This window comes from Festucalex cinctus, chromosome 2 (assembly GCF_051991245.1).
Source record: "Festucalex cinctus isolate MCC-2025b chromosome 2, RoL_Fcin_1.0, whole genome shotgun sequence".
NCBI lineage: Eukaryota > Metazoa > Chordata > Actinopteri > Syngnathiformes > Syngnathidae > Festucalex > Festucalex cinctus.
The window spans coordinates 15,949,484-15,969,800 of NC_135412.1; the positions used below are offsets into that span (position 1 = coordinate 15,949,484).

Below are 20,317 nucleotides of genomic sequence, written 5' to 3' on the forward strand. Positions count from 1 at the left end.
CATGTAGACAGACAATTAGGGATGTAACGATCACGATACGATATTATCACAATATGCAGGTCACGATACGATAATTATCACGATATTGTGGGGGGGTTGGCAATATTTTAAAAAAGATCACAATGCTGAAAAAAAAGCTCATACTAAAAAAAAACCCACAATATTGTGCTTTTGTACATAACAGCAATGCATATAAACAACCTACAATCTCTAATAACAATGTTGAGGCACTTACTTGCTAATGCAACCACACATTGATCGCTTCACAAGCAAGTTAGGTTCCCCTTCATCTGACAATTAGCATAGATTTTAAACATAGAAGGGCCAAAACATCTCTAATGAAAATTAAATTCTACTAATAAACTAGCCACTAGAGGGTGTTAGAACTGCACAAATGGGAATCAACCTGACTTTTTTTTTTAACAGATGTGTTCCTTTTAAATATTGTGAACATGACGACGACGATATTGAGGCAGTTTTAATATCACGATATTGCCTTTATCATTACATCCCTACAGACAATATAACAGTACACTCCAAAATATGCATTACCCTCTGCGTAGAACCTATTCTATTAGTGCCGTACTGACGAGAGAGGAGTTGAAATAGTATGAATGAATGGCACTTAAGTTATAGGCAGAACACGCTGCTTTTTACATTGAATGGCAAGGCAGAAGACAAAATTCTGAACTCTCACAAACTTTATTGAACTAGAGAATGCAATTTTTGGAGAAATTGCGTGTGAAGCCTGAGACTGAATGATGTTGAATCACATGGAATGATATACAATGAGCTGAACAAGTTGACACTGGAAATGGTTTGCATCTGTCGAGAAATGTAGAAGTAGTTCAAGGAGGGGAAAACCGGCAACTAAGAATAACAAGGATGCAAGGAAACTGGCCAAAAGTGGCCGAGCTAGCAGTACTTGTAGTAGTAACAATACTTGTTGTTGTTGTTGTTGTTGTTGTAGCCATACTTTAATTACTACTACTACTACTATTACTATTACTACAAGTACTGCAAACATGACTACTACTACTGCAAACATGGCTACTACTAGTACTACAGTAGCCATGTTTACAGTAGTAGTTGTAGCAGCCATGTTTGCAGTACTTGATGACGACTACTACGACAACAAACATGGCTAGTACTAGTACTACAGTAGCCATGTTTGCAGTACTTGTAGTAGTAGTAGTATCTGTGCTTGTACTAGTAGTAATAGTAGTAGCCTTACTTGCAAATAATACAAATACAGAATATCAAAGCATGCTTGAACGAAAATTTGACTCCTGATTGTGACTGTCAAACATGTCCGTCTTTCCATAATCAAAATCTCCAAAATGAAATCACTGATTTTACAGAATCTGTGGCACATTTTTGTTTGTGGCACTTTCAACTCAACTCAACTCAAGTTTATTTAGAAAATGTTGACATGAGCGGAAGAGATCTGCTCTGTTTGTCACCTCTCACTTTGCCTTCTGTGCTTGCTTGTCGTCTTCGCCACAAGAACTGCAGGCATGATGACACCCAGCATGTTTTGCAGATACAAAATCTGCAACTGCAGTTTGTCACCGTTTGACAGCTCGCCAATTCATCTGTTTGCACCTCTTCCTGCCGGAATGCCAAAATGAACCGTTTGGCATTTTTGCTCATTTGGCAGCGGGCACAATCCTGGTTTAGTACATTTTGTGTTAGCAGTTAAGTTTATGTCAGCTCTTGCACATGCAAATCGGGCCACAAATTGTCCTCTATGTCAGTCTTGTGATTGACAAGTCATCAATCATTCCAGAGCGCACCTCACCTCTCAACCGCAATCGGATAGGATCAACTCCCAAAAGGAGATGAAACAGAATAAAAGTGGCCATGTGTTGTTGCAGCAACTAATTTGCGTTGTCCTCGGCAGCCCTTCTGGCCTCTGGGGACGGGCATCGCTCGGGGATTTCTGGCGGCTTTCGACACGGCGTGGATGGTGAGGAGTTGGGCCGCGGGGACGCCCCCTCTCAAGGTCCTCGCAGAGCGGTGAGTGGGAACGCAAACTGCATCACACGGTCCGAGAGAGATGAAACTTGGTTGAAGTTGGGATGAAAAAACATCCAGGGCCTCTTTCGAAGACCTTTTGGATCAAAGTGTTTTTTAGCCTCTTCAATTAAAAATGTAAAAATTAAATTAAAATTAAAAATTAGCGTCTTCATTGCTTAAAGGGGCTGTCTGCCGGATTGACTCAGGAAAATGCACTTTTTAAATACAGGATGTACACACTTTAACTTTCTCTCTAGGACGAAATCACCACCAAAGATTAACATAAACACAGATGTGTAGACTGAGAGAAAGTTAAAGTGTGTACATCCTGTATTTAAAAAGTGCATTTTCCTGAGTCAATCCGGCAGACTGCGCCTTTAACTTCACTTAGAATGTGCTAAATAAAAATTAACTTTAATCTGGAAGCAGATCCCCCCCCCCTCAATTCTCTTACAATGAATAAGATGTCTGCTTATGCCTTTGAACTGTGTTAATTAAAATTGGAGAAGTCTTAACTAGGAACTCCATTTTGTATTTTCAACTTCTATTTTATTTTTTTTAACTGCAGGGTAAAAAAACGATTTAAAAAAGAAAAAGGCTTTGTCATGATAAAAGCTGTTTCCTTTGATTCCACAACCATTTGCCGTACATGTTTACTTCTGTGAAATGTGTTGCAAAGTTAGTGTTGCATCATCCCAGATGCAGCCTGTTTGTGCATTTATTCCTCTCCTTGCCGTCTGCTTCTGCTTCTCGCACCCATGCAGAGAAAGCATCTACCAGGCACTGTCCCAGACCACACCAGAGAACACCAGCAAAATCTACGCCGCCTACAGCATCGACCCCAAAACACGCTATGTCAGAATCAACCTCGCCTCCATCCCCACCAGCCAGGTCAGCCGCCGCATCACAACTTTTTTTTTTTTTTTTTGCCTCATTCTGAGATTATCATCACTTTAACGTGTTGCAGTTTACAGTACACACAGTCATGCTTTTGGAGATTATTTTAATGTTGGAACAACACTCTCAACAAAAAAATATGAGCCTAAAATAACATGCTAGCTCTTTTTCAGTAATTTTGCTAATTTTCTTTTTCTGCAACAACTAAATGCTGTAAATAAGTGATTCCCAAAGGTGGGTACAAATACCACCAGTGGTACGTGAAACGAACTTTTATGTGCAACATATCTAGCATAGCAACAAATCATTATATTGTGTTTGAAGCATGGTGGTAGATGAAGAGCTTTTTGAGGTGATACTTAATGGAGAAAGTTTGACAACCAATACTCTAAATGACGGTCCAAATATGGGAGTGGTGTTGTTTCGACAATAAAAGAGCTCAAAACATGCCTGCCAATAACGAGTAAAATCAGAGAACCCTTTACTTTTTCTTTTCTATATTTTTAAAGTAAAATACCCAAAAAAATATATTAACGCCTTCTTAAAATAATCGCACTAAGTCATTTTTTTTTCAGATTTTTCTGGAAACATAGAAAAATGGAATCATTTACATCATGAGAAGATGATTTAGGCAAAAAAATAATATTTTTTTATTAAAAAATGACTTGGGTAATTATTTTAATAATAAGAGGGTGACGATATGTAAATCAGTTATGAATTGGAGAAACTGGAAATGTTTTGAAACTTTTGGATGGGTTAACAAGTATAAGGAAATTGTACCTTGATTTTGTTTTTGATCGAATTCATGAATTTTAGCTTTCTTTGGATGTTTGGAATTTCATTGGCCCTTGAAGGTTCTCTTACTGGGGTTGTGCTTTTGCTTCCTTTATAAATACAAATTTTGCACTGTATACAGAAACTATTTTTGTATTAAGTCATAATTTAAAAACAAGGAGAAGGACTAGATGAGTTTTTGTCTCCTACTCCTTGTCAACATGTCAAATATGCAAGAGGATATTAAAAATATATTATAGAATATTGGATAGATAGATATTTAAAAGCAGTCAACATCAACTGATAATCTGTTTTTAATTATCACTTTCTCTGATACTGATTTAGAGCTGTGCTTACTAAGCCACTTCTCACTCTTTGTAGGTGCAGCACCTTTACATCGTTGATAAATCCAATCCGTCCAGCAAGAAACAGAATAACAGACACTCTTACTCACGCCAAGGTGGGCAAGCGGCGGCTGAGTTATTTTAAAGATGCTTTGACTTGAAACTCAGTGGAAGCACCTGATTGTCTTTTAGATTCCTCCAGTGGATGTGAGGAGTTGCTGAAATGGTGCCAGAAACACACCGCGGGCTACTGCCATGTGGATGTGAAAGATTTCACCGGTTCGTGGCGGTCCGGCCTGGCCCTGTGCGCTTTAATCCACCACTTCCGCCCTCAGCTCATGTGAGTCGACAAACCGCCGGCCGGCGCTAATGGAGCGGAGTCGATATTGATCTTGTTTGCCGCATCCCCGCAGTGACATGAGCTCCTTGAAAGCATCAGATTGCATCCGCAATCACCAAGTGGCCTTCAGCATCTTGGAGAAGGAGCTCGGCATCCCGCCAGTCATGTCGGCCGCCGACTTTGCTAATGGCGGCCAGATAGACAGACTGTCCATGGTCTTCTACCTCACGCAGATCAAAAACGCCTTCACTGGGATAACGCCAGGTAAACTACTATGGATTTTTAAAAAAAAAACTTTTTTTTTGTTGCAAATGTGCACTTTGGACAACACAATTCAATCCAAAGTGTTTTTTTTTCCATCAGGTTAAAAACGTGAACAGAGGAGTAAAATATTTATTCGATATACGGTTCAGGAAAAAATTGAAACAAATGCAAAATGTGTAGTGCCTGTGTTGAGTTGAGCAAAATGGACATTCTTGGTTTGTTCTCTAAACTACTGACAACATCCATCCATCCATTTTCTTAACCGCTCGCTCCTCACAAGGGTCGCAGGGGGTGCTGGAGCCTATCCCAGCTGGCGTCGGGCAGTAGGCGGGGTTTCCCCTGAACTGGTTGCCAGCCAATCACATTACTGGCAGCATATCTTCTAAATTTCAATCATGTCATTTACATTTTGTTTTTTTGTTTTTTTATATTTTAAAATAGTAAAAATCCATTCTTTCTTTGTGGTGTCCTTTAACACCCCCTTGCCCCGCCCCCCGACCGGTTTGTTGAAAGTAAGGGTGCACCGATTGATCGGCAAAGCCAATTTATCGGCCCCGGTTTCCTTAATTTTGAGGGATCGGCCAATCCCATGAAAAAGTAAACCGATCTTTTTGATCAGGGGATGTCGTTTCTATTTGTCAACTGTGGGCATGTGAAGCCCTTTGAGACTTTTGTGTGATTAAGGCTATATAAATAAATTTGACTTGAGTTGACTTGATCTTTTGCACTGATCTCGTCTGAAAATGTCATCCACTGTTCTCTTCTCCTGAGATGGTTAATAGGTTTTTCATTTTTATTGGAGAGAACGACTTCTTGTGCAGTTAAAACAAACCGTTTGTATTATTTCACAAGTATTTTTCAGTATTTTGTTTTCCAATAAAACAAGATTGGAACACTAAACGTTTGTGCTATTTGTTAGGGGAAAAGAATCGGGATCGGTAGGTTAGTCTTTTTAAAAGATGGAGGATCTGTGATCGGCCTCAAAATTGTGATGGGTACACCCCGAGTTGAAAGAATTCAAGCTTTTAAAGCACATTTTTCTTTGTTATTCAATTAGTGTGCTACACCTTGATGAAATGTGGAAATTCAACATGCTAATGTGCTTGTTTCCACGCTTCCATTGGGAACTTTTATTGTTGTAATGAGGAGATTTTCAAAATCTAATGTGCTTGGTAGGAACTACTTTTTCTCCCGCCTGAGTAAGTCGGTCACTCAGTCTCAGTGTGTAGACACAAGGGCAGAGCTTAAACTGAGTCATATGTGTTGCTGCAGACAGCCAAGATGCGCTTTGTGTGGGAAAACGGTTACGAATTGTGGCAACACAACAAACCTTCGACGTGTGAAATAAACCGCAACACAAGAGTGTGCACAGTTTTCCGATGAGTCAGACGGAAGAGGAGAGAACAGTGTTGTTCATGATTGCTGCGGGAGGGTTAGGATGAAAATGAGCAACATTCAACTGGAACTCTCAAGTAGGGCTGTCACGAGTAAACATTTTTCAAGGGGAAATGAAGAAATGTATAGATAATGTAATTTGCTCTACTGTTAAATGAATGAAATGAAAATATAGGTCATGGATCACCAACCTTTTTGAATGTGAAAGCTACTTCTTGGGTACAGATAATGTAATAACAAATGAGCTTAAATGATTTGGGAGGTATAATTCATCTCTTTGTTGCGCACGCTGGCTTGTCTCAACTGCAGTAGTGCTAAAATCTAAAGTTTGCAGATGTTGTTTCCAAATTGATACACCAAGGCAAGTGTGATGGTTTGAAAAAAAGAGCCATAAGTTCGAATAATTCAGAGCATCTCACTGATGATCTAGTTTTAGAATATACTCATGGTCCTCGGAGGCAAGCACATTGGTGATGCAGCCATCCATAAACATTTATTGATTTATTCATTTTTTTTCCAGCTTGATTTGAGTTACCCAGAATTATTAAACAGAAAGTCTTTAACATAATATACTTCTAATTAGGGCTGCACGATATCGGAAAATCATGCAATATGTGATTAAGGCTGCTTAATATAGCGATATCGATATTATTGTGATATTTAATGGGTATCTAAAGAAATTAAATTTTTCGATAATGTTAAACTATTGCACATTTTAGTTAGCGGCTGACTGGTCAAATTCAGATAAAAGCATAAAATTCCATATGAAAGTTATTGCATGTCTTTGCAATATGTATATTTCATGATCCAATATCGCGATAACGATTTTTTTCGATATATTGTGCAGCCCTACTTCTAACGTTGAATACATTACTTTGTCTTATGTACTTTATGAAGCTATAACTGGATATACACTCCTTTTTTTTTTTTTTTTCAATTTACCCGACATGTTAAGTTTATTGGGACAAATCAGTATCACCTATAGCAGCTTGAATTTAATTGGAAAGGAAATGGGTGGTATAGAACACCACTAAAGCGCATTTCTCTTGTGCTTAAGCCTTATTTTGTCTTGAACAAAGCCATCAAAAATGCAGAAAGCGATTTTATTTTATTTTATTTTCCCCCATTAAATAAGTCATGTGAAAGCTTCTGCTCGAGATGGCCAAGCCGGCAGTTGGTGACTGCACTGTCTCTCATCTCTCTTATTACACAACTCGCTCGCTAACACACTCAGCAAAGGCTGAGGCGCTTTCGTCCTCCCACTGAAACGTGCGTCGTCGGGACACTGGTTCTTTAAGAGCTGATTACCCATAATTCATTGAGCTCAAGTGCAGTCTTCAGCTGCTGCTGCTGCTGCTGCTGCTCTCCTCAGCGCAGCATTTGCCGTGGAACTCTCCCGTCAGGCTCTGATGGGATGAGAGCCTGTGCTGGATTTTTTTTTTTCCTCCCTCCACTCCCCCGAGGATGAATTTTGACAAGATGGAGAGTGTGTTTGAATTGTTCCAGTTGTGACTGAGGCCAAACAGGCACGCTGCTCGCCGTCCCTCTGTGATGCTCCGCTCGGGATCGGCTGATCAGGCTGCGAGCAGCCGTCATTTGCCGGGAATCTTCGGCGGTGGAGTTTGGTTCTGAAGTGGACCGGCAGCCGGCCGTTTATGACATGACAAGATCGTTCATTGACAGCTGAATGTTTCGTCCCCTACTTGTGCGTAGAATCGTTTTTTTAGTGCTGTACTGATGAGCTGAGTGAGTGATTGATTGATATCACTGTTAATTTTATGCAAGATGTGATTTGGACTTTTTTTTTTTTTTTTTGCGAAACTTGAATTAGTCTGTCACTAAGAAAAGCAGTTGGCATTCACTTGAACTGGTGTCGGTACCAGATGTGATCGGGCTGCCAGATTGTATCGGGGTCGCCTACAGATGATGTCAAGATGCAGGATTGGCTGGAAATTGTTCGTTTACAATTGTTCAATAAAGTTATCTCACAAAAATTAACGGCATTTGAAAGAAAATATTAAAGATGTCATTTAAATAAAATGTACGGACTAAAATTGTAAAAATGTAAATATACCTTACAATATAAAATACTTTAAGATTAAATAAATAATAAAATAGAAAGAAAGGCCCTGCTAGCTTAATGCTAATTAGCATCTGTGTTGCAAGATTGAAGAAATAATAAATTGGAAAGCCCCTGCTAGCTTAACTCTTTCGCTTCCAGCCATTTTCACAGAAGCAATCCCATTCGCTCCCGGCTGTTTTACTGGTTTTTGACTGATTTTGCAAGGCCCACAGAATATTTTTTTCTATTGCTATAGAAACATGGAACCTATCAAAAGAAAGATTACAATCTCTTCTTTCATCAGGAAAATAAAGTATATTTCTGTTTCTGTTTTGCAGCAATTAGCATTAGAATATAGCTATGTTTCATCAATTTTCACAAATCTATTTAAAATTGAGTAATTGAGCTTTTTTCATCGTGACCCTGGTTGATCTCCTTTGCTCTGCTGCCACCTGCTGGCCGTTTGTGTAATAACTCTATTATAATAATTCTTTGCAGTTGAGAGGCTCATCAAAGCCTTCTGTATGCTCTAGCATTAAAAAAAAAACAAAAAAAACGTATAAATATGTCTTTGGGACACTTAGAACATTAAAAAAAAACGTATTTATAAGTTATTGGGAACAAATGAGTTAATGCTAATTAGCATCTATGTTGCAGTACTTCAACAGAGCAAAAGATTGCAAACCTGTAGAAGGACAATAAGTTGTCACTATCATATATTCATGATCCTCTGCATAGAAGGGCTCATTTTATTGGCATACTCGAGAGTGCAGCGCTGCAGGCAGGCCAACATTTGAAGGTGTTGTGAAACGATAAAGTGGAGGCAGCGCTTGCCTAACGTTTTCGTTCCTCTTTTTCTTTTCTGCCTTTCAGCTCCCGAGCCCAAAGGCTTCTTGACTTTGTCCAAGCCTCTGACTCTCTCCCAGACGCAATCTGCCGTCTTTTTCCTCAGCAGGCTGAAGCACAACTCCCTGCAAAGGCGCAAGGTACACACCACACACACACATGCACGCATTAAGTCCAAGATGAAACTGCTGTCAGGCGTGTTGCCTTTCACGAGTATCGACCTTCATTGCGACTTTTTGAGCTGCTTGCGACTCGTCTGCTGAGCAGCGAAAGCGCAGACATTTCAGCGGAATGCATTTTCAGTTAGTCATGAAAATAACGTCTTCATGAATGCGTGTGTGTGTGTTGGTAGTCATCACATGATAGCGGATTTCATCCACAGGAGAAACTGGCAGCTGAGAAGGAGCAAACAAGAGAAATCGAGACAAGGATGGGAGAGGACGACTGTGTAAGTTTGTATTCATTCGCCGTGTTTCTGCCAGCTTCCTCAACTAAAAACGCAAATACAAACAAAATGATCTGTTCACATTTTTTACTGCTTAAATTCTGCTCATGACTTTACTGACAAAAGTAACTGACACGTGTTATTTTCCTTTTTTTAATAGATGTTTGATGATGTAGTCAGCATCAGTGTCAAATTCGAGGTCCACCGGCCACATTCTTCTGCCTAAGCATTTGCGACATTTTGTTTTCGCTTCAATGAGTTCATAATGTGTTTATAATACACCTCAAAATGTCCCAATAAGTGCTTGGCAGGTTATAGTTGCGGACAGTAATTTGTTTGCGATTGTTGATTGTGCAGCAGACCTTCAAACCGATGCAGGGATCCGATAGACCAATCGGCTGGGCAGATTATCTGTGCCGATATTCGTCATGTTGACGCACATCAGCAACTGCCTTTCTTTTTATTTATTTATTTTTAACTGGCCTAATTTATGGGTTATTGCAGCAGAGCCAAAATGCCTGGAACTCCCTGCATGTTTTTGTTTGAATTTAACAGAAAGATAAGCAGAAGAAATGTTGAACATTTCAGTTTACTGTCGAGCAGGGTTATTATTATTATTATAGTTTTGGAATTTTTCATATTAGTTAGTTTTGATTTCGTTGAGTTATATTTTTAAAATTTTGTTAGTTTTAATTAGTTTTCAAGGTGGTTCTGTTAGTTTTTCTTACTTTATTTAATAAATGATTAATTTTAGTTTGTTTCAGTATTAGTTTGTTTTTGTTTTGTTTTTTTGTTTTTTTTTAAATGTGTATTGTGCGCAATATTTTAAAAACACAATGGGAGCGACATCATCTGCTTTTCTATTGGTGGCTGCGAGATGATGTCACTTCTATGTACCACACTTTCAAACATCTTTATTCCGGTTAATTAATAACTCTTACTGCCACACGTTATCAAAAAACAACCCCCAATGACAGCGGATTTCGAGCATTTTAACTCATTTTTCGAAGCAAACAGAATATTGTGTTCTTTTTGTTACATAAACAACATGGGTACCACATGAAAGATGGCATTCCATTCTTTCATTAGGAAAAAAAGTGTGTTTCTACCTTATTCCGTTCTTTAGTAATCACCATTTGAAAATAGGTCATTTGAGTGACATTGAGCGGAAATTGAGAAGAAAAGATACATTTTCTCCACAACAGTGACTTTGATACAAATATTTTTTGTTTAGTGACGCTCCGTCAAATTAGGTTTAATGTTACAAAGGCTTTGATCATTCACGTCAGCCTTGAAATCGTTCCATTTTATCAGATTGAGTCACGTTTCATTGTAATTCGCAGCTCTAGTTAGGGCCCGAGCAGCTACCGCTGCCATCTGCTGGCCACAGTTAGTGGGTGTTTTTGATTTCACATCTCATTGACCCGGCTGTGCTGCACTTGGACGTTGCACTGACCACTGTTATATTCACACACACAAAAAAAAAAGTAGTTGGCGTCACTTAATGGTTATGGCGGCATACATCGTGATTTTACTCAACGTTCTGTAACGTTTTTGGCAGTCAAAGAGTTAAAAAGAAAATAAAAAATTACTTAAAATCACATATAAAATCATCCCCAAAGGCTCATGTATTAAATTAATTACTAAAGACTAAAACAGAGGACATTTTTGCTATTAGGGCTGCACAATAAATCGAAAAAATATTGAGATTGCGATATTGGCCCATACAACACATATCGCAAAGACATGCGATAAGTTTCATGTAGAATTTGATGCTTTTATCCCAATTTGACCAGTCAGACGCTAACCAAAATGTGCTCCGCCATCCAATAATTCAAGGGTGGCAAACTGCGGTCCTCGAGGACCGGAGTCCTGCAGGTTTGATAGATTTCCATACTCGAAGTGCAGCGGATTCCAATGAACAGGATTCCAATTAACAAGCTCGTTATCAGGCTTCTGCAGAGCTTGCTTGAAGAAAGGATATATCCAAAACCTGCAGGACTGCGGCCCTCGAGGACCGGATCTCACCACATGTGCAATAGTTGAATATTATCGAGAGATAATTCAAATTAATTAACGAAGAACACAGTCAATTTGCTAATTTTGCCGCATGAAAAAATTTAATTCTTTCATTAGATCATAAAAATGACATTTCTGTAGGCACATGTTAAATATGGCAATAATATCGATATCTGTATATTCAGCAACAGTATCGTATATCATGTTTTTCTATTTGCTATAATTATAGTTAGTTTTAGTTAGTTTTGTAAACATAAAATGTAGCTTCAGATAGATTTTGTTTTTTACAAAGCATTTTTGTTTTTATTTTATTTCGTTAAACTATTTCGTTTTTGTTTTTTCATTATGTTCAGTTAATTAAAGTAACCTTGCTGTAGAGAACTGTTGGGAGCGATTTGTTTACATGTTCATTGATTCATTCATTCCTATGGTTTTAAAATGGAAATGGATTGTTTTGCAGGGAAATGTCACTTGTTGACAAATTGTGGAACTTGTTGCCTGAACTGAGGTTAAATGTTTTTGGTTTTTGTTTCTGTTGCTGCTGAACTTCCATCTGCATTCTGATCCCCTTCTTCACATCTCAGGCGGCGCCACTGACCCCCCCTGAGCCCAGTCCTCCTCCAGCACTCGTTGAGCCCGAGCCGGCTTGCGCGTCGCAGGCCAACAGCGAGGCGTGCTACTTCTGCGACGGTCGCGTCTACGTGCTAGAGCGCATCAGCGCCGAGGGCAAGTTCTTCCATCGCGGCTGCTTCACGTGCCACCGCTGCGGCGTCACGCTGCGACTCGGAGACTACGCCTTCCGTCAGGACACAGGTGACCTGTCCAAATACTTGTACATATTTGGATGACAGACATGCTGGTACTATTTTGGCTGTCTAAAAGACAAAAGATGCAGTTTCTGCAAGGAAAAATATGGGCTTTGTAGTTGGAAGACGGTGAGCAAAGATGGAAGATTTAACTGTTGTGAGAACAAACATGGCCGGTCAGTCAGAGTAATTACCACCCCTGTTGTACCCACAACAATAGGTGGACTTTTTTTTATTTTTTATTATTATTATAGGGACCATGTTTGTTTTTGTTTTGTTTTTTGTTGTTTTTTTTTTTGTTTTTTTTAAAGGCATTTTTACCTCTCCGATACAGTTTAAATGCAATGTAATAAGTAAAAAAAAAAAAAAAAAAAAAAAAAAACATCATTTGATCAGCCAAAAATTGCCAGCTTTTCATCATGTTGGGTTTGAGGACTTTTGCCACAATGACATTGTCTGACCAATGGGTGGCAGTGTACAGGAAGTTGCAACAATATGTGAAGCTCATCAACACTTGTTCCAAATTGGAGCTCATTGTTTTCTTAAATAAACACTTCAAACGTCAATATTGTTTATTTCTTAGTGCTGCTGTTTTTTTGTTTTTTTTTGTTTTTTTTTATTCAGCAGATGACAAATAATTAAACCTGGTAATTTAAAATCTTGAAAAAAGTAACTCACTGAACATGGGAATTTGAAGGAAATAAGCTAACCCCCCCCCCACCCCCCATGCCTAAAGGATGATAATAAAAGCATCAAAATGCTAACTCCGGAGGGAAGTTATGAATTCATGCAAATAGGGTTCTATTATTTACTTGCGAGGCTTTAAAAAATAAATAATAATAATAAAGCTTCAAAGCTTTATTTGTGCCATCTCCTTGTTCCCACGTCTGTTGCTGCTTGCTGATTCTTGATTGCTCAAAGGAAAATAAAATAATTTAAGGCAACAGAATAGAAACAGGCCTGTTTTTTGTTAGTTTTTTTGGCACAATACTGTGATTTTATTTCTTACTTGATTCCCCTCAGGGAGGTTTTACTGCGAGCGTCACGCTGAAGAGCTGGTAGACGCTGAAGAGCTGGTAGACGCCGCTGGAATATCGTCTTGTAAGGTGGGTGACGCAACTATGGTTCCTTGGCTTTTCTGCTTCTGACCCAAACACAGCTGCTTGACAAACGAGTCATTTTGTTGTGCTCTTGCTTAAAGATCAAAACCGTCTGATTCCACAATATTGTCCAGCGGGTACAAATTCTCGACACGTACACAATGACTGGCACAAGCACTTTATGCTTTACTGGAAAACTAAACGTAAAACAAACACAATCACACATTATCTATTTAAATTATGTATTTATTTTTTTTCAACTGAAACTACATTTTATGTTTATAAAACTAACTCAAATTAACTATAATTAGAGCAAAAATGTGCTTTGTTTTTATTCTTTTGTAATTTAATGCATGAGCATTTATGGATGATTTTAAATGTGATTTTAAGTAGATTTATTTTGATATTAACCGGAATAAGGACGTTTGAAAGCGTCACAAGAAGTGACGTCATCAAGATGACGTCGCTCCCATGGTGTTTATTAAATATTGCACATAAGTCATACAGTTTTTTTTAACTAAAACTAAATTAAAACTAAGCATTTATTAAATAACTAAAACTAATAAAAGCTAATAGAACCACCCTGAATACTAATTATAACTAATTAAATTTAAAAGCAAATCTCAAAACGAAATAAAAACTAAAATGAAAATTCCAAAACTGTAGTAACCCTGGTGTACAGCGGGCTACATCTTTTCCATGCCTTTTGTCTTCGTAGGACAGGAAAGGAAATTTAGAGAATGGAATTTCCAGCGAGGGTCACATGCCATCCCCGTCTGACGAGGACGAGCACCCGCCAGACCGCCTCGCTCCAAAATCGTCACCTTCCATCAAACGAGCCGACCCTGAAGAAGAACCTCCCTCCGACACCGACCGGCGTGTGGACGTCGAGCTGCCGGACAAACCGCCCCCCGTCCCCAAGCCCCGTTACTCCCGGCAGACTGTCCCCGCCCCCCGGCCCAATCCTCCAGTGGCGAAGCCTCGCACCGTCTGCGTTTTAATCCCCTCGAGTCCGAAAAACAATCCGCCGCCGCAAACCGCGCAAGAGACAGCCGAGACTGCTCCCGACTTGCGGCCCAAGCAATCGCTGCGCAAACTCAAGTTGAGCGACGAGGAGAAAAGCCAGTTGGTCGACCTCCTGACCTTCACCGCCGATTCGGACTCCGAGACCCCCGGCGGGTCTTCGTCCTGCTCCTCATCCTCGGCGACGGCGCGAGGCGCGAGTCCTCCTAAGGCGCAGGACGGCCAAGAAGAGGAATCCTACTGGAGCGTCAGCACGGCCGGTCACGTTCGCGAAAAGAGGAACAGGCGATGCTTCCGGAGGAAAGAGACGCCCGCCGGACAGCCCAGAATCCGATCCAAGTTCTCACCCTGGAATCTTTCCTCGCCCCGGATCGGAAGAGACGCGCGGCTCAGCGTTCATCAGCCCGGGAAAGCGGGTGAGTAAAAAGTCCTCTTCTAGACTTGCAAACATGATCGTTAGAAAATATGCAAAGTCTCTGCTTTCATACTTCTTTGTAGTCATCATCTTCCCTTGTGGACTTTTGCTGCACAAATAAGTTAGCATGATAGTCACAAGCCAGGAGGAACGAGTGTGTAAAAACAAAACAAAATAGAGAATGTCCAAAGTTTGGGATCATTTCAAATGCAGTATACAGCAAAACAGAACTGACTTTACACAACTCCATGTCTACACTAAAGTCAATATTGTTCGCTCATTTCATGAAGTCAACCAGCGCTCGTCAGAACTAATCGTTCTCCCTCAAGGGTGCACAAAAGCGACTTGCTTTATTGAAGGAATGCTAGCAACGTGATTGGCCAGTAAATAGCACATATGAATGTATTAACAATTAATTGGACTCTCATGGCTGAAGTCAGAGAGCAATTTGTTTGTTTTTCCGTGAATGAACAAAGAAAAATCTACGGAAAAGGATTAGGGCCAGTGAAGAGAGAATTTTTTTTTTGGCAGAATTCTAACTTTATTCTTAGAATTCTCGCTTTACAGTCAGATATCTGACTTTAAAGTGAGAATTCTGACTCAGAATTCTCCATTTAAACTTGAGTATTCTCACTTTATTCACAGAATTCTCACTTTAAAGTGAGAATTCCGACTTCAGTCAGAATTCTTTCCGACTCTTTCACTGCCACACGTTATCAAAAATAATAATAATAATAATAATAATGACAAAGGCTTTGATCATTTTCGTCATCCTTGAAATGTTCCATTTCATCAGATTTCATCATGTTTCATTGTAATTTCATACACCGGCAGCCCATTGGAAAGAGATACAATTCTGCCATCTGCTGGTCATACGTAGTGAGTGTTTTTGATTCCACAACTCATTGACCAGGCAGTGCGCGCTGCACTTAGATGAAGTGCCCATTGATAAAAAAAAACAAAAACAAAACAAAGCAAAAAACGTAGTTGACATTTAACGTTTATGGCGGCATACATTGTGATTTTACTAATCGTTATTAAACGTTTTTGGCGGTCCAAGAGTTGCCAAGAGTATCCGAATCTTGCCAGGCTTTTTTTTTTCCCCCTCTTCACTGGCACTAATTCAGTCCATGAAAATTGAAACATTCTACACACTTGTTAGAAGGAAAGACTAAAGGTCCCGCTACTGTTCAGGAGTCAAATTGACTCAGAGGAGTTGCTTAATCCATATTGATTCGATTTATCAGTATTTTTACACACCCCTGATTCAGCATTCTATACTTGACGATTTTTCTGACAACTTTTTACTTCTAGTACCTACATTTGAAAACGTCTATCGGATGGCATGAGCTGTGGTTTGGCTCTCTTCCACAGTGTGAAGCCAAAGGCAAACTGATGAGCACTGGCTCAGTGTAAACGTACTGGAAGCTGCAGGCAGGCAACCAAACTTGTTTTTGTGTCTCATTCCCGCACAGAAACCACCTTCAGGCACGTTCACAGCGCCTCCGTGGAAGAAGGCATCGAGGGGGAGGAGGAGGAGGACGACGACGACGACGAGATGTTGGACCCGGGCGACGTCAACCTATCGGGGGAGAAGGCAAGGACGACTAGATTCGAATTGTCGCATTTGATGAAGCCACGCGCTCGCTCACAGTAAGGATGTTACAGTTTCGGACGCTCGCGGCCGACCCGGCGGAAGCGGAGAAGTTGGAAATGATAAAGATGAGGACGCTGGAGCGGCGAGCCAAGATGAGCGAGTTGCAGCGGCTCCGGCAAGCACAAGTGAGTGTGATGTCTGCCGTCTTTTTGATTTGAATTGTAAGGATTCTTAAGTGTGCTTGTGCTATGCGGTCTCCTCCCAGAATCACTGCCTCGTTTCAGTTTAATGAATACATTTGCATCCGATATTTTTAAATGTTTGGTTTTGAGTTTCAACTCATTTGTACGTGACTTGAAGTTTACTGCCACCAACCAAAATGATGTTGAAGTGCGTTTTTCATCAGGTAGGCGCGCATCAGGTCTCGCTTGGCTTGTATGTGAAATTCAAGCCGCTATGAAACTGTGATGACAAACAGATGCCAGTAGATGGCGGTGTTGCATCGCTTTTGATTTGAGATCGGCGCACCTTCTTAGTTGTAGCGGTAAATATGCGATTACTTTGCCAATAGAAACCAGTCTGTATTGTTTTTGTAGTTTAAGGTCACAAAAGCAAAACATGAGTGTCAAAGTCACAGTTCTCTACTCTTTGGTCAGCAAATCGGTGTTTTGCGGGAAACCAGACCACTTTGGACTTGATCACGCATTCAAGCTGCGTAATGTTAGAATAATGTGAAATATATATTCTTTGGAATAAAAACGTTTGTTTGTTTTTGATAACCACTACTACACGACTGTGTTGCCCATGATCGGGGTCATTAAAATGTGTAAATTTTGTGACATATTGACACAGCACAATTTTGTCCTTTTTGTTTGTGTCAGACGATCCAGAGACGGCTGGAAGAGATCGAGGTGACCTTCCGCGATTTGGAGCAGAAAGGCGTTGCGCTTGAACGAAGTCTACGAGGAGAAGCTCGTAAGAAACGTTTTTGTTTCAGCCATTAGTGTGGCGTATGTTTGATTCACTTTATACTTGCATTTTTTTGGAGTCAAATAAGTTTGCAATGTGTTTAAAAAAAGTGTTTTAATAAGTTTTGATGTGTTTTAAAGCTTGTGGGAGGCTTAAGCTATTTTTATAAAGATGTTTGTTGAGATTTTAAACTGATGACTGACTGTTCGCAACCTCCAAATGTTTTTAGCCCTCTCGTCATCTTGTCATGTTTATAACCTCATAGAATTATTTTATTTTTTTTTCCCGCTTGCAGAGACGGATAGTTCCCCTGACATGATCGAGGAATGGATCCAGCTCGTCCACGAGAAGAACGCGTTGGTCTCCGAGGAGTCCGACCTCATGGTGGCGTAAGTGTGCACCTTAGCACCTGGCTGTTGTTGGGTTCATTTATCTATCGTCCCTCCTTTCCTCGTTTAATCTCTCATTCCCTCTTTCAATTCACGGACAAAAGTGCCCTCAATGAGAAAGCGTCTTTCTTGCTCAGCGGGACCTAAATCTGTCTGTCATCCGCATAGCAGGGAAAGAAAATCCCCTGTTTTCTTATGATGGGACCCAGGGACAGCAAATGCAATGAAAACAGCAGGGGCCCCAACATTGAACCCTGTAGAACACCATACGAAAGTGGGGCAGAGTAACCAAGCCGACCCCAAAAAAAATTCTGTCTGCAAAACAGGATGTAAGCCACTTAGAGTGCGACCACGAATGCCCACCTGGCGTTGCAAACGAGCCAACAGAATACCCTGTTGTTATGTGAGGAGCGATTTGCTCAACATGTCAAGTGCCTTCACAAAACTTCAGCTGTCTTAATTGGCACTACAGACAGTCTTTTAGCTGGATCACACCGGGAGTGCTGAGCAACGTTCCTGCGACGTGCACGTCTGCTTCGTTTAGCTGCCACTTTCACTAATTTCCACGTTGCTTGTTGTCCCAGATCGCAACAACTGATGCTTGAAGACAAACAGAGCATGCTGGAATTGGAGCTGAGGAAATACATGGACTTGAGTGGTACGTACGTTGATTATTTATGCGCATCTGCAAGCCGTCACAAGGGCACGTCATTACTTGGTTGTAACTCGTCTTTTTTTTTTTTTTTTTGTCTCGCGTGCATCTGATGCATTATTAATATTATTATTATTATCAGACAAGACAGCCGAGCAGCAGGCAGAAGAGGAGCGCGTGCTGCAGCAGATGATCGAGGTGGTGGACATGCGTGACTCTCTGGTGTCCTTCCTGGAGGAGAAGAGGCTGAAGGAGATCCACGAGGAGCGACAGGTCCGCTCCATCATGGAGGCCAAGCGCCATTCCAAGGCAGAAGGGCAGGTTCACTGGCAGTAACAAAAAAATTGTTTGGAAAAAAGCTCTTTCGGGCACGTTCGCACTTGAAACACAAATGCTGCAAAGCCAAAGAAGGTTCTACACTGAGGAGCTGACTGAAGCGGTTTCCGACCACACCAGGGGGAGACATCATCTGATGATGATGATGATGATGATGATGCACAAACGGCGGATAATCATCAGCAGCCCGACGAGGGACGTGACCTGGATTTGTGTGGTAAACGCGCCGTCTCGGCAGAGCAGCGCCAGACGACAGCCTTGTAAGATGAAGGCCTTCACGTCGTCGTTGACTGAAAAACAAGCCACACGCTTTGTTTGCTACTCATTTGTTTAGTCAATAAAAGTTACGGGATGGTGGAACTAAAAGGCTTTTCAGTTGTTGCATCCCATTTATTCTCAGCACTTCATCACATTGCAATGTCGTTTGGACTGATGCTGCCCAATATCAAGTGGTCACAATCAAAATAAAGTATATCTGGAAAATAATTTTTCATTGTGATGGTGTCCAATAGATTCCACTGTAATTATTTATATTTACTTTTCTTAACTTTATTTGTAGAGCACTTTAAAAAAAAAAGAAAAGAAAAAAAACAGCTGTAACGAAGTACATACGATTGAACAGAAAACAATAAATCCAAAAATGACAATACAAATTATAATCAAAATATTATTTTCATATTGAAGTATACAAGACCTCATGCAGGAGATCCAGATTATCATTCCCGCTTGTTTTTGTGTTTGTTTGTTTTTTGTCTATTTGAAAGTCAGTCTGTACATTTTTAATTAAAGGACAACGTTGTACTTTTTTTTTTTTTTTTTTTTAATATATAAGTCTCAGTTGACTCCAATTTCTAATCACTTATTTGTCAGGGGGAAAAAAAAGTTGCAGACTCCACCTTGAAGGGCAGGAGTTAAAAAAAAAAAAAATTTCCCTACTTTTCCAGTATTATTTTTTTTCTTCAGAGTGAGTACTTTGCCCCCCCTGTGAGTGTGTGGTCTTATAAACTAGTATTTGTTTCCCTCCTCTCATGCTTCAGTTCATATTAAAATGCAAAAATATATTTGTCATTGCACACATGAAAAATAACCTGATGGGCATCTTCTTAAAATCGATTTGCCTTTGCAGCACGTTTGCTTTCATTTGTTAAGGATTTAATTGTTCACTTAAGAAGTTTGTCAAATGTAAAAAAAAGTCGGGCCTTCTTTGATCTTTTTTAACTCCTTGGATCGGATGATCCGAATCGATTTGCTCCCATAACGTGTGCTTGATGCTCAAGACCAGTCCTAAGTGTGACTCCACCAGGGGGCGCAAATTCCCCATGCAAACGCAAATCATTGACATAGTGTATTGTGGGTTTGCCTTTTGTTTCCAGAGCTGCTTTTTAAAAAGTCTCTCATACACAATAAAAAAAAAACAAAAAAAAAAAAAAAAAAACGAAACTAGTTTTATTTTTATATTATTTTTAGAGCAGCAGCCATGGCACCCTATTCGAATGCACAGTAAAAGACAAAAATGCATTTTTAGCCATAACATAGAACATTTTATGACAAAGCAGTGATGAGCCAGTCATTTTATACTGTTTTTGTATGTTTAACTTAATTCTATTAGACGTAATTATTGTTAC

The 20,317-nt window shown here is 40.0% G+C and overlaps 1 protein-coding gene across 1 annotated transcript in view; it reads left to right on the forward strand.

Moving 5' to 3' along the window:
* The window catches only part of mical1 (microtubule associated monooxygenase, calponin and LIM domain containing 1), a 28,914-nt gene extending 9,736 nt beyond the window's left edge, over nucleotides 1-19,178 (forward strand). The window contains exons 9-24 of the mRNA XM_077513253.1: nucleotides 1,904-2,019; nucleotides 2,784-2,910; nucleotides 4,072-4,150; nucleotides 4,227-4,374; nucleotides 4,448-4,638; nucleotides 8,969-9,081; nucleotides 9,324-9,389; nucleotides 11,990-12,218; nucleotides 13,235-13,317; nucleotides 14,030-14,750; nucleotides 16,225-16,346; nucleotides 16,418-16,531; nucleotides 17,228-17,321; nucleotides 17,611-17,704; nucleotides 18,289-18,362; nucleotides 18,499-19,178. Of these exons, the coding sequence (XP_077369379.1) occupies nucleotides 1,904-2,019; nucleotides 2,784-2,910; nucleotides 4,072-4,150; nucleotides 4,227-4,374; nucleotides 4,448-4,638; nucleotides 8,969-9,081; nucleotides 9,324-9,389; nucleotides 11,990-12,218; nucleotides 13,235-13,317; nucleotides 14,030-14,750; nucleotides 16,225-16,346; nucleotides 16,418-16,531; nucleotides 17,228-17,321; nucleotides 17,611-17,704; nucleotides 18,289-18,362; nucleotides 18,499-18,692 (2,565 nt within the window). The 3' untranslated portion in view covers nucleotides 18,693-19,178. The remainder of the gene's footprint in view (nucleotides 1-1,903; nucleotides 2,020-2,783; nucleotides 2,911-4,071; nucleotides 4,151-4,226; nucleotides 4,375-4,447; nucleotides 4,639-8,968; nucleotides 9,082-9,323; nucleotides 9,390-11,989; nucleotides 12,219-13,234; nucleotides 13,318-14,029; nucleotides 14,751-16,224; nucleotides 16,347-16,417; nucleotides 16,532-17,227; nucleotides 17,322-17,610; nucleotides 17,705-18,288; nucleotides 18,363-18,498) is intronic.
* Nucleotides 19,179-20,317: the final 1,139 nt, after the last annotated feature.